Consider the following 13,701-nt stretch of genomic DNA (forward strand, 5'->3'; position numbering starts at 1 on the left):
TTTTATGACATCACCTCTCAGGGGCTGGCTTCTGAGTCACCACAGCAGGGGAGGGGAAGATGTGGGCAACTCACACCTGCTCCCCTGTGTCTCAAACCAGAAAGTGACACAAGTCAGCCCCACCCGCAGCCTGCTGGCCAGAATCAGGCACGTGGCCCCACCAGACCACGGAGGCGGCCAGGGATGTCGGGATGCCTGAGGCAGGGAGCCCCCGCTGTGGTAACTGGTCTGAGTTTTGGATAGTGGAGGAGTGAGACAGGTACTGGAGTCTGCGTTTGAACTGGTGAGCATGGGCAGTGAGAAATGCCAGGATTTGGGGAGCACTCACCCCAGAAGCAGGCTCCAAGGACATGCTCAGGTGGAAGAGCCCTGCACAGCCAGTTCCCCCGTGAGGTTGTCCCCTGGTAGCCTTACCTGAGGGACTGGGAGCTGAAGGTACTCAGTGAAAAGAAGCTGCAAGGTTGTCACCATTAGAATGAGAAGCCTATGGCCGTGCCCAATGGGTAGGGAGCTGATTTCAGACGTGGGTGTGTTTCTGTCTCTGCGCCTGATCCTGAGGATTAAAATCCTGGGTCAGATCCTAAACAGGTGCACAACCTGGTATGTGCCTGTGGGCGTGTCGTGGGGCAGCTGGATGCTCAGGAATGGAAAGCCCCAGGCAGGGGTTAAAGTTGATCTGCTTTATAAAAAGAAGGTGGGTGCAGCATTCACCCTGAAGTGGGTGGGGCCAGACTTCAGTGGAGGTGAGAGGTGGGCGGACCTGCGGACCTGCTCTTCCAGGTAAGTGCCTTAGTGCTGTGGGAGGGAAAGGGGGAAGTTGTGCACCTGCTCCATGCCAGGCCCTGGGCTCCGTGCTCTGCAGAGGCCTCCCCAGGGGACTCCGGACCAGAGAGGAATAGTGGGTGAGCCTGGAGTGGAGCTGCCTGTCCCACTAGGTCCCACTAGGTTCCCATTTCCAAGAGGTCCCGCTAGGAACAGTCCGTCTGTCAAGAAGAAAGAGTAGCAGCAGCAAAGAGGGGGCCTCATCCACACTCCTGGAGAGATGGTGGGAACCTCTGCTGATGCCCCAAAGAAAACACAACAGTCATTTAGAAAGAAATAAAATATTTTTTTTTACTGCAAATTATTTGCAAATGTTCACATTTCCAGTGTTAAGTCATTACAAAAAGATCCCCAAGAAACACTTGGTTTATCTAATGTGAAAGAATGGTTTAACTTACAAAAAATAAATATATATTTCCACCTAAAAGATGCTTCTCTGGTTTGAAGTCAGCAATGTAATTCACACAGCGAGCATGACTCTTGGGGCAGCCGTGACCTCGTTTTGCTTTTCGGGTCACACTTTGGTCTCCAATCGAGGGACCTTAAGGACCCCACTTGCCCGTTTCCTTCCAGGAACACATGGACCAACCGCCAGACGCCGGCCAATCTGGCCCTTCCCTGGGATGCTGCTCCTTGGCCCAGTACTTCCTCCCAAGAAATTAACATCTTGAGACCGACATTTCTCCCTGGAGCAGGTACTTTAAGAAAAAGGAAAAGAGTAAGAAATCGCTGATATTCGTGAATAGGTTCTTTCTTGTCCTGGTAGAGACTCAGTAACTGTGTCAAGTCTTCCCCACTGCCACTAAGCAGAGGCCCTGGGTAAGAAACTGAAGTCTAAACTGAGACGACTCAGTGGCCTTTTTCCAGAAAGTACCCGGTGCTCTTGGCTTTGGCCGCTGCACAACCATGAGCAGGTCTTGTCTTTCGGGTCCCCGCAGAGTAAACCCGTTCTAGCCATGGGTAAAGAGGGAGGAAGGCAGGCAAGAAACCTGGGGTGGGTGAGGAGGAGAGAGGCCGAGCAGGGGAGTCGGCACTGAGAGAGACCTCCTGGGACAGACCCCTGCCACGTCCAGGCCAGTCCTGTCAACAAGAAGCGCTAGGAGACAAAGCTGCTGCAGGCCTGTGGGGCAGATCCCGGGGGGGGGGGGGCAGCGCTGGGATGTTGGTTCCCAGTGTCTGAGCACCTGGAAGACCAGATGGTTGGTGAGGCGAGTGTCAGTGGCCCTCAGGACACTGCCCAAGGGCGAGAATGAGCTTCACCAGACCCCTCACCTCCAGACTGCGGCCCCAAGGAAACAAAGCATCTGGGTAGAGCCAGGCGAGGACGGAGAGGAGCCAGGGACCAGGGAGCTTCTCAAAAGCTTGGAACCCACAGACTTCAGCTGGAGAGATCTGAGGCAGTTGGCTGGATTTGGTCACTAGCATATTTTACGCAGCCAATTTCTCTGGGAGTCTGGCGGCCAAAACCTCCCCATGGAGCACCAAGAGCACACGGCCCTCCCAGGGGCATGTCTGCGGGGTAACAGGCCAGGCTGCATGTTCTGGGAGGACTGCATCTCTCTGTCTCTCCTGTTTCTTCATGGCCAATTCCAGGCAGGGGGCCAAATGGTGGCTGCTTTGTGTTTTGATTTTTTTTTTTTTTTTCTTTTTGGTTTCAGTCTATGAGAGGCTTGGGTTCCCAAGGATGCTGAGTCATCCCTGGCTGCTGGCACGTCAGCTCTGCAGTTCTGACCAGCTGCACCAGCTCCGCGGCTCACACCAAGCCAGCGTCTTTGGCCATGCTGTAGAAGATACCTTTCTGCTGCAGGAGGTCAGGAGGGGGAGCCGCACTCCCGGATCTCGCCTTTGTCCAGGACGATCACCCTGCAACGGAGAAGATGCAGACTTGAGGGGTAGGCAAGGGGCTGGCACCTCACGCCCCAAGGGCCCACCTGGGCAAGTCCCTGCTTTGGGTCAGGCCCGTAACACCCTCTGCCTGGACTGTCCTTCCAAGGGGCTGCCCATCCTCAGTCCCAGTTCTCGTCAATGTCAGTGTCCTGCAGTGCAGCCCCAGAACTGTCTATCATCTTTCATACTTCCTTCCTGGTACAATGCGTTTTTATTTGTCACTGTGTTTATCGTCTGTCTCCTCACTCAGCCCTCAACTCATCTATAAGGTCCCTTAGGCAGGCTCCTAGTCTGACAGCTCGCCGCTGTGTCCCCAGGCCTGGAGCAGAGCTAGGAATGTGGCAGACACTCCACACAGATGTGTTGGTTGAAACATGAGTGCGTGGTGTCAGAAATACCTGGTACTACCTGGGACAAAGAGAGCTTCCACTAGCTGGGACTGTCACGAGGCATTAGGACAGTGTTGAGTGAATGAGGGGACCCCCAAGGCCCGGAGGCCTTCTGTGCCAGGGGCGTCACCTCGTGTAGTCCATGATGGTGTTGAGCCGGTGAGCGATGGTGAGGACGGTACAGTCATCAAACTGCGTGCGGATGGTGGACTGAATGAGGGCGTCCGTTTCCAGGTCCACGGCCGCTGTGGCCTCATCCAACACGAGGATCTTTGTCTTCCGCAGCAGGGCCCGGGCCAGGCACACAAGTTGGCGCTGCCCGACGCTGACCAGAAGGGAAAGACCAGGAGGCAGCGTCAAAACCACCCCTTCCTGACCTGAGAGCAGGGAGCAGAGCACTCTGCGCCCCACATCCGTGCCCTCGGCAGACATCACTAATCCCTCAGCCCGGTCTTCCCGCTGAGCTAGAAGCAGGCTCAGGTTCATTCTCAACGCAGGGCTCACAGGTAATGTCCAAAATATGTGACCAATTCAGCATAAGTAGTGACAGTTTGCAAAAATGACCCCATAGCCATGTCTTCTGGAGAGCCCTCACAGTGGACTCTGGACTCAATCACACGCCTTGCTTTGGCCAGTGGGATGCTGGCAAACAGAAGGCCAGAACTGGCTTGAAGTGGGTTTGCTCTCTCTGGCACCTCTGTCATCACCACGACGACACGCCTGGGCTGACCTGCTGGAGGAGGGACACGTGGAGCAGACCCTAATTGCCCCAGTAGAGGCCAATGAGATCAGCCTACAGCCCCCACCCACTTGAGTGAGCCAAGACTGACCGCCCCAGCATGGGAGGGGTCAGGCTCCTGTTGAACACACCTGAGGCCTGATGGTTGGTTGTCATGGTGATTGATAAAGGAACTAGGGCAGGACTGGGAGGATCCCTGCTGCACCAGGCATTAACAAACACTTCAGCTGCTGGATGACAGGTGGACCCTGGGAGCTAGAGAGAAGGGCCAAGGCGGCTGGGGCAGTGGGTTGGGACGCGAGAGCTCAGAGCAGTGCTATTTACTGACAGGAAGAGGAGCCTTTCAAAAGTTTCACACCTGACAGCCACTCTCCTGAATGGACCTGGTGTAAGAAAGGAGGTGTGCTGGCTGTCCCAGTTACACCTCACGGTGAAAAGAGCCTGGACTGAAACCCATATTAGACATGGAAACGGAGGCCCCAAGAGGTTAGAGACAAACAAACAGCTCATCGGGCAGAGCTTGGCCTCAAACCCAGGTCTGACACAGACACAAAAGAACAAAATCTTTAACCATCCTGAGTGAGGTGGAACCGAGGGGACTTCGACCGGGCGCCACACCCCCCCCCAAACTTCCTCAGGTCCCCCCCACCCTGCCTACCTCAGGTTCTCCCCGCCTTCCGCGCACTCGTGGTTTAGCTTATCGGGAAGGGCTGACACGAAGCCCTTCAGGTGGGCCAGCTCCAGGGATGTCCAGACCTCTTCATCTGAGTACTGGCTGAAAGGGTCCAAGTTCATGCGGAGGGAACCCGAAAATAAAACGGGGTCCTGTTGGGAGGGAAGACGGCAGACGGTGAGGCAGAGGCCGCGGTGGACATGGGTGGGGCAGAGAGGTGGGATGTAAAATGTTCACGCCAGAATTGTTCAAAAGGGGGTTTCAGAGTTCCTCAGAATCATCATTTCTGAACTGTTAGTCATAGGGAAAAAAGTCTGGAGAACGTTGGGGTAAGTGACACAAAATAGATTTCTTTCTTAAGACTTCCCAGAGCCTTCAGTATGCAAATGTGTTGGGAGCCTTCTGGAAGGGAGATGCCACAAGGGCAATTCTTAACTGCAAGGTACTGTGGATTCCTCCCCGTCTCCTGCCTCCAAATTAGAATCTTAGAAGAAATTTTAGGCAAAACAACACTAACTAAAAGGAAACATGTTAAGGAATCACTACCTACAGGAATTAGTCTAGAAAATTTGTATTTCTCACCTAGCTCTTGGCAGAGGTAGTAAGATTCCTGTCTTACCAACAGCCGTGGGAGAAGCCAGTGTTAGATGCTCAGGAGGCTGCCTCCTGGGTGGCAGAGTGATGGAGTGCATGATACCTGCTTAATTCCCACTGTTATTTATATTCTAAGAGGTCAGTGGAGAAGAAACAGAGCCTAATTTCAGTAAAAAATAACAAAGTAGGAGCAAATGTACATTTGTCTTGAAAACACGTGTGCTTCGCGTTCAGTGTGCCCAGCTCCCCCCCGTCGGCCCCACCCCGGCCCCACCTGGGGGATGATGGTGATCTTGAAGCGGAGGTCGTGCAGGCCGATCCTGGCGATGTTGACGTTGTCAATGATGATCTCTCCTTCCGCAGACTCGTTGATCCGAAACAAGCCCAGGGTCAGGGATGACTTCCCGGCTCCCGTCCGCCCCACGATGCCAACCTGTGGGGCAGGAAGAGCCTGGGGTGAGGTGGCAGTGCTGGTATCTGGGGTGACCTCCTGCGCCACAGGCCCTTGTTTTAAGTACCTGCCTGGAGCAGTTCAGTCATCTGGTCAACCCACCTCCTACCACAGCAGCTGCCCAGAGACACTCCTATAAGGGCCGTTTGGCCAAGGGTCAAGAAGGACTCCCTTCTCTTTGCTGGCTCTTTTTTATAAGTTAGTTATTTTCAACTCAAGACAATATTAAGTAATAATCAGGAATTTCCCTCTCACTGTTTTTCAGTCCTTTGATGGTTAGGTCCAAGCAAATCCTCTTCCCATCCCAAATGAGTGAGCAAAAAGAGGTTATGGATGGGACCTTGTCTCCACTTATCCCCTCTTGAGGAAGCCAAGCTCCCCCGTGCGTGGCCAAGGACTGGTGGCACTGACTGACACCCAGCTACAGCGCTCCCCTTCTCCTCTGGGCTCTGGGGAGGCAGGCTTCTTCCCCCCTCTGACAGCGAACCTCACAGAGCAGAGTCTCACGACTTGACCTAAGCCATAAAGCCTCAGTGAGAACACCGCCCACTCTGTTCTTCCCCTTGTAAGTTAGAGCAGTTCTCTCATGGGAACATTCTGAGCCTTGCAGTAAAAAGTTAAACAAATCCGTATGTTCAGAGATGAAAGGAACATTTTTCCCCTGGCAAATGGCCAGGAAGACCCTTGGTCTGATTCCTGAGGAGGGTTGGAGGGTCTCAGAGCAAAGACGTCTTCCAGGAACAGGGATACGTTCCAAAATTCTGCCAGTTTCACACGGCCCTTGAGCCACCACTAGTGCTGCCGCCGCCTTTCTGTCCTAGGGATCGCCAACCCGAACGCCTGTGGGGCTAAGTGGGCCCACGAATGGGGCAGGGAGCGACCGAGCGAACTGGGAGGCTCCTGTCTCCTCTAGGAAGACCCAGCGCTGCTAGGTGTTCTCATCTTTTAAGAAAAAGAAAATGTATTTTCACATAAAACATTCCAGATTTTTCAATATTTGCAAATGACTCAGGTTTTTTTTTTCGAAACGTATCTACTGTGGGCCTCATTTGTCCCTTGGGCTACCAGTCTGCAACCCTGTTGGGACACTCTCTGCGCATCTTTTACTTCCACAAGCCTCTCCCAAAAAGAACACTCCTCCCCTTGGTTTGGGGCAGGGGCAGACTGGGGAAACGAGGAAGCTGGTTTCATCCGCCCAGTTGTAACCTATGCCCGGCTGTGAACAGGTGGCGGAAAAGATGCACCCACCTTTTCCCCTCCTTCGATGGTGACGTTGATGTGCTTCAGAACCAAGTCCAGGTCCTCTCGGTAACGCAGGCCGTAGTCCCGGAATTCCACTCGGCCCACCTGGGGCCAGGCGCTGGGCGGAGCCATCTCCGGGATTTGCCAGGGAGCCTGCGATCACAGGGGATGGTGAGGTGGGAGGTAAGGATGTGAAGTCCTTCTCACGTGCCCCAGGGCTCTGTGTGAGCGGTCCTCAGGACTCCTCTGACCTCATGGCCCTCTTTCTTGCTCACTCTGCTACGACTTCTGCACACATCCTGCTCCTGGGTGTTTGCACTTGCAGAGTCCTCTGCTTGGAAGGCTCTTCCCCAGACTACCCTCTCAGCCTGCTCCCTCCCTCCTCTGCTGCAAATCTCAGGTCAGTGTGTCCTCCCTCCTGGCCAGATGCCCCTCCATGCCCTCCCCTGCTCCACTCTCCTTCAGAGCACTCACCACCTCCTAGCATTTTAAGTATGTATGTATTTGTTTATGCTGTCACCCACGCCAGTTGCAACATCCACTCTATGAGATAGGATCTCTTTGCTCACTTCTACATCCCAGGGCCTAGAGCAATAGTAGGTGCTCAAAAGATACTGACTGACTGAATCAGTGAATGAACTGTTTTCTCTAGATAAAACACAAAGGTACAGGTGAGCTGTTCCGACGGCTGCCAGGTCTGGAGGGCAACAGTAAAAGCAGCAGCTAATACTTAAAAATCATTCTATCACGTTACCTCATCTAATCCTCACTATAATCCCATGAGTTGGGTTCCTTCTTATCTCCAGTTTACACATGAGGAAACAAACACAGAGAGGGAAAGTAACTTGCTTGGGGTCACACAGCCCCTAGTTCTGAAAAGCTGCTTAGTACAGCTCATCATTTCTGAGGTCTACAACTGGATATGTTCTGGGACAGGCTCAGGGCCATCTTTGTGGAAAGAGAGGAATGGAGAGAACAATAAAATAGGACTTTTATTTTGATTTATTTTTTCTCCACCATAAACTTCTTAATTTTCCTCTGTTACAATGAACATATTTCCCTTTTATAATTTATGTATATAAATGAAGGGGACATGCTGCAAGAACACAGAGGGGGCTGGAGAGAAGTGGGTGGAACTTTCTAACTATAAATATGTATATTATATAAACATAAGCAAATACATATTTTTTAATAGTGGTAGCACTCTTGGTGATCCTTGTAATTTTCCAATATGCTCTTATTCTAAAAGTATGAGAATAAATAATTAAAAGTTGTAAAAACAAGCAAAATGTTTTAAAAAATAAATTGAATATTACATTTTAAATGGGTGAACTGCATGATATGTGAATTACATCTCAATAAATATTACAAAAAAGTAGATAAAAATCAATGCAGGGTGGGAAACTCCTGGTGTAATGTGCTCTTATGTCTACAGGGGGCGCTCACACCATTCTGACTAACGCTCTCTGATGACGTGAGATCTGGTTCACCCATCAACACATCATAGGACCTGGCATAGTTCACTTCTGTAAATCCTCAAGACAGAGTGTAGCCAGGGGTCACCTTGGTCTCATTCCCAAGAGGTATTTCCTTGGAAGGCAGAAAGACATAAACTCAAATCCTGGGTCTGCCATTTACTAGCCAAGTGATCTCAGGCAAGTAACTTAACCTCTCTGTCTGTTTCCTCACATGTAAAATAGGGATAATAATAGAATGTGAGTTATAAGACTGTGTAAAGAACAAATGAATTATTCTATACAAAATGTTTAGTACAGAGCCTGACAGCCCACAAGGGCATACTATGTACCCCTGTTATTATCAGTGGTGGTAGGGGGATGGGGGGATGGTTGTAGCAATAATGCCTGGAGATACCATCAGTATTATCACTACTATTGCTATTAGGAGATGGTGTGCAGGCAGAATAAGGCAGTTTTTATGGACAATGTGGCACCAAAGTCTGGAGACTTGGGTCCCATTCCCAGCTGTCCTACTGACCACATGTGACCTTAGCTCAGTCATTGTCCCTCCCTAGGTGCCCATTTCCTCCATCTATGAAATGGGGACTTAGGTTAAGTAATTGCAGGGTTTCCCAAACTTTCGTCAATTCCTTAGCAGTATCATGATTTTTGTAATATCCATGTACTGATTCTCTTGTTACTGACTTTTAATACTTTTAAGCAATTCCTTTGTATTTAATTTTTAGACTTAAAGAGGAAACTTGTATCATTCATTTTGCATAAGAGAAGCCCTCATCAAAATACATAACAAACAACAGAAGGTTATTTTTTGTCAGATAGAGGTTGCCTATTGAAGGCACACATGGTACAGCTCAGGGGATTCTTTTGGGTAAAGCCACACGGAAGATCAAGGGCAAAAGGTCAGGCCAGGGACCTGCCTTACCTCCTTCTCAGTTTCTGAATACTCCTTGAGTCGCTCCACAGCCACAATGTTGGTCTCCATCTCGGACGACATCCGAACGAGCCAGTTCAAGTATGCGGTGACCTGTGAGTGGAAGAGTCACATGGAGCTTCTAGAGTGAGCATGATTTATTGCATTTCATGGAATCATTATGGATTATGAAATATTTCAGGTAAGAAAGATGTAGAAAACAGCAACCTCACATACAGCCATCAGAGAGACTTACTACACTGCATGTCTTAAGCAAGTGCCACATTTCAAAATAATCTGCAGGCCACTAAAGTATTCAGAAAGGAAACAAGACGATATTTTGAACTAGATAATAGGAAAAAATCCACAATGTATCAAAATCTGGGAGATTCAGCTAAAGCAGTGCTTTGAGGGAAATTTATAGCACTAAAAATGCATTTCTCTTGTAGCTGGAGGCATCCTCTCAGGCTACGAAGGACTTTCCTTGGCTGATGGGGGGATCCTGGCTGCATGTCTAATTTCTCACTGCTCCAGTCATCACTGGGCTCGAAGACCTGCTCCTCAAACTTCACCTGGCCCCTTTCCTCTCCCTGTCACTTCCTCAGGGACCCAAAACAAAGGGTCCAAGAATGTGACAACTGGCTCCCCATCAAGAGAACTGGAAAACCCAGCTGAAAGCGCCCCCCCTTACCTGCAGTGAGTAGGACACCGAGAGGCCCACCAAGCCAGCACTGAGGCTGTGCCGGGAGATCACGGCGAACAGGGCGGCAAACAGGACGATACAGTTGCCCACATACTCCAGCCGCACGGCCAGCCACCTGTGTGGAGACACGGGCAGATGGACAGACACATGCCCAGTGTCAGCATCTTGGAAACTTGGTTTCCAGCTCAAAGTGGGGCGCTTTGCTAACTGAAATAATTCCCTGATATCTCCCGTCAGGGGCCTTCTCTGTCCTGCTCAGGGGGCATGGGGAAAGAGGGCTGAAGGGACACAATTTCAGGAATTCTCATTAATCCGGCATCCCCAAGGGACTAAAACAGAGTTCTCCAGAAGTGACCTTCCCAGAAAGCTGAAGCCTGCCATTTGAAGAACCATTTTTTCCCCTCACTGAAACCTTTAAAATATACCCATGTGTGCATTAAAAAAAAAAAAAAAAAAGATGTCCTGGAAAATTCCTAAATATTAAGAAGTCATCAACTGTAAGAAGCACCACTGACTTAAAAGAACCTTCTCTTGGCAGGAGAGGGGGAAGGGGAGTGAGAAATAAACCACCATTTTCAACGTAGTTAAGGGTTCCCAGATGCAGACCACCCTCATTTTAGAAATGTTAAAATGTTTTAAGTTATAAACATTTTTTTAAAATTGGTTTAAAGCTAACTTTTGTAAGATATCACATAGCATTAGGAATATTGTTTTACTGTTTCAAAATGTAAGCCATTCTAGGAAGCCAAGTATTATCAATCTTTTTTCCACTAGCGCCCTTAAGATCCATGTGACTGGTCTTCAGGACATGAGCTGCTCCCAGACACCAGCTTTTGACAAATGCCTTAAAAATTCTGCAGAAGGCAGGATCTCTCCACCCAGCCTTACACTTGTTGGGGTTACACTGTGCATGATGGGTGGATAATTGGTTCTGATGGGTCACTTCCAGGGTGCTGTTACCCCTTCCCAGAATTTTCTATCCCACCCCTCAAAAATTATATATCAGGATGTAAGCAAGTGAGGAGGATACTTTTCTAAATTCAATAAATAATTACCAACTTTTATCCCCTTTTTTGATTGATGCTCTTCAGCCATTTTGAACCCCCAAATGGCAGTTTTGCATGGTTCAACCCAGTATTAGTAAATTGCTTCCACTACTCATCACACAGGGGTGGTGCGATGCGAAGCTCGGCACAGAAACACCCAACAGCCCAGTCCGCCAGGCCTGATGATCTTGTATCAAAGCTGAAGGATGGTATTTTCTGACTCTGGAGGAACTGCTTGTCCCTGCACTTCAATGCCCCTGGAGCTGTGTGCTGACCGTGCTTCCATCTGCTTTTAATGGTTACTTTGTCCTTTCCTCTCACCGAGTCTCACCGTCCTTCCCCAGAGGCCTCCGCTTGGCTGCACACCCTCCTCCAGGATGGGAGGCCTCCCTTCACCCCGCCCCGCCCCGCCTGCTCACCTGTTGGCCACGATGCTGGGGTAATAGGCCTTCTGGTTCTCGTCCACCTTCAGGTCACTCTGGCGGATGAAGCGCTCCTGCTCCTCAAAAGCGCGGATGACGCTGACCCCCAGCAAGGTCTCATTGAAGTGGGAATAGACTGGGGAGCGGCTGACCGACTCCAGGCGCTTCAGCTGCCGGGAGGAGGCCACGTAGAACCTCTGCAGGGGAAGAACGGATGCGGAGTTGGCGAGGGTCCCTCATCCCACCCTTTCCGGGGCTGCGCTGGAGAAATTCCGGACGTAACCGAGGTCCGGGGAAAAAATGTTGGAGCTGGGCTGCTCTTAGGGGGTGTCCCGGCTCACCTGGTGAACCGCAGGCACGCGCCCACAACAATAACGACGGCGGCGGTGATGATAATAATAGCTGACACTCAAGTAGAGCCCTTCATCCTAGCACAGTCTCAAGTGCTTTCACATGTATCAGTTCATTTAATCCTCACCAAAAACCTGAGAAGTGCTCATTCCTATTTCACAATGAATAAACTAAGGCTAACCTCTTTCCTAAGGTCACATGGCTAGGTAGAGGCAGAGCTGGGATTCGAACCCCAACAGGCAGGCCACAGAGTGCTAACCTCTGCACCTATGGGCTAACGGACCCGGCAGTGTGGTTTTAAGCACAGGTTTTGAGGACACCCAGACCTCAGCTCAATCCCTGACTCTGCCTGCCCCTGTGGACAGAGACCACATCTGTTCTGCTCTGGCCCTAACCCAGGCATTCAGCTTGTTAGAGATGGAACAAAAGCGAGCCGCCCGCTGGAAGCTTCAAGGAGCCATGATGGGCTGGGCTGGTAATCTGAAGACACCTCAGTGTCTCGGCCTCAGTTTCCTCATCTGTACAAAAAGACCTGCCAAAACTGAGGTTCCCTAATCCACACGTGAAGATGTAACATATCTGCAATTGCGTTATCAACAGCAGAGCTGGACAAGTGAACACAGGATGCTCAGGAACACAACCTCCCTGGACCTGCCCTGCGCTGGGTGCCCTGGGCCATTTCCATGGAGAGCACTAATGGAATGGGTGGCTCTTAATGGGGCCTCCAAGGTCAGCAACTTCTTTCTGGGCAGCAGCTCACACAGTAATTTGAGCCACAAGTTGGGCAGTCTCCTGGGACCCCCAGAAACTCGGAAAACTAACCCAGGCAGTCTCAGAACAGTGGTTCTGCCAATCCCTGCACATGCTCAGAGGACATCTCTTCTCCAGCGGCTCCCACCGCCTTGAACGAAATCCAGGCCTCTTGGCCGGGCTTAAGGCCCCGTGGCATCCGTCCTCATCACCCTCTCCTGGGATCACCTCCACTCACTGGCTTGCTTTCATCCTGGATGGAAACTGTTCCAAAATGTTTTACCTGCTCAATTTATTCCACTTGTCATGTCCTCAGAATTTTTATTTCCCGTGAAAAGCTAACCTAAGACTTATTTTTGTTAAGGAATAATCTGATTGAAAAAAAAAATTATTACCTTTCCTTTGAAACTCTATTCCAGGAGACATACTCCACCCCATGGACTTACCTTACTCTTCCAGAGACCAAGGCAGTGCTTGGTGCTCATGAGTAAAAAAAAAACTGCTCGACAAACACCTGCCTGTGTCAGGCACAGGCTCAGAGCTTAGATGCTAAGATGTGTGGCCGGATGATTTTCAGATGCCAAACAATTCCATGGGCAGAAGTGCCTTCTTCCAGCCACGTAGAAGCCCTGCCAGAATTCCCCATCATCTTACCTCTTACATTCCTTTCTCTAAAAATGACTTGCTTTTAAGTTACAACAGTTAAGTAATGTTTCCATTTTTTAAAATTTTGGAGTGTTATAGATAAGATTAGATAAACATTAAGTCCATGATCCTGAGACAAGCACTATTCAGATTTCAGTGTATATAACCTTTTAGATCTTTCCCTGAGGTGGGTGAGGAATATATACCTTTACAGACACACATCCTTAAAAGCTACTTTTTGAGATGTACCTCCACTGGAAAGTACACTAAATCTTTACAGCTTGATGAATTTCACATTAATCTACGCCTGCATACCCACTACCTGATCAAAATCTAGAATATTTTCAGCAGCCCAGAAAATTCTCTTTTGTTCTCACACAGTCAATACCCCTTAGAGCTACGATTCTGACTTCTATCACTATGTCCTCTCGCCTGTTTTTCAACTTCATAAAAACAGAAACACAGGAGAGGGTGTGGAGAAAAGGGAACCCACCTACATTGTTGGTGGGAATGCAAATTGGGGCAGCCGCTATGGAAAACAGTACAGCGTTTCCTTAAAAAACTAAAAATAGAGTTACCCTATGATCCAGCAATTCTAC

The 13,701-nt window shown here is 49.9% G+C and overlaps 1 protein-coding gene across 1 annotated transcript in view; it reads right to left on the minus strand.

Moving 5' to 3' along the window:
• Positions 1-2,442: 2,442 nt before the first annotated feature.
• The window catches only part of ABCC1 (ATP binding cassette subfamily C member 1), a 126,052-nt gene continuing 114,793 nt past the window's right edge, over positions 2,443-13,701 (minus strand). Inside the window, 9 exon segments of the mRNA XM_032460972.1 lie at positions 2,443-2,635; positions 2,637-2,685; positions 3,229-3,423; positions 4,496-4,662; positions 5,379-5,537; positions 6,804-6,950; positions 9,198-9,299; positions 9,877-10,003; positions 11,354-11,553. Of these exon segments, the coding sequence (XP_032316863.1) occupies positions 2,576-2,635; positions 2,637-2,685; positions 3,229-3,423; positions 4,496-4,662; positions 5,379-5,537; positions 6,804-6,950; positions 9,198-9,299; positions 9,877-10,003; positions 11,354-11,553 (1,206 nt within the window). The 3' untranslated portion in view covers positions 2,443-2,575.

The sequence above is a fragment of the Camelus ferus genome, chromosome 18 (assembly GCF_009834535.1).
Source record: "Camelus ferus isolate YT-003-E chromosome 18, BCGSAC_Cfer_1.0, whole genome shotgun sequence".
In the NCBI taxonomy this organism is placed as follows: Eukaryota; Metazoa; Chordata; class Mammalia; order Artiodactyla; family Camelidae; genus Camelus; species Camelus ferus.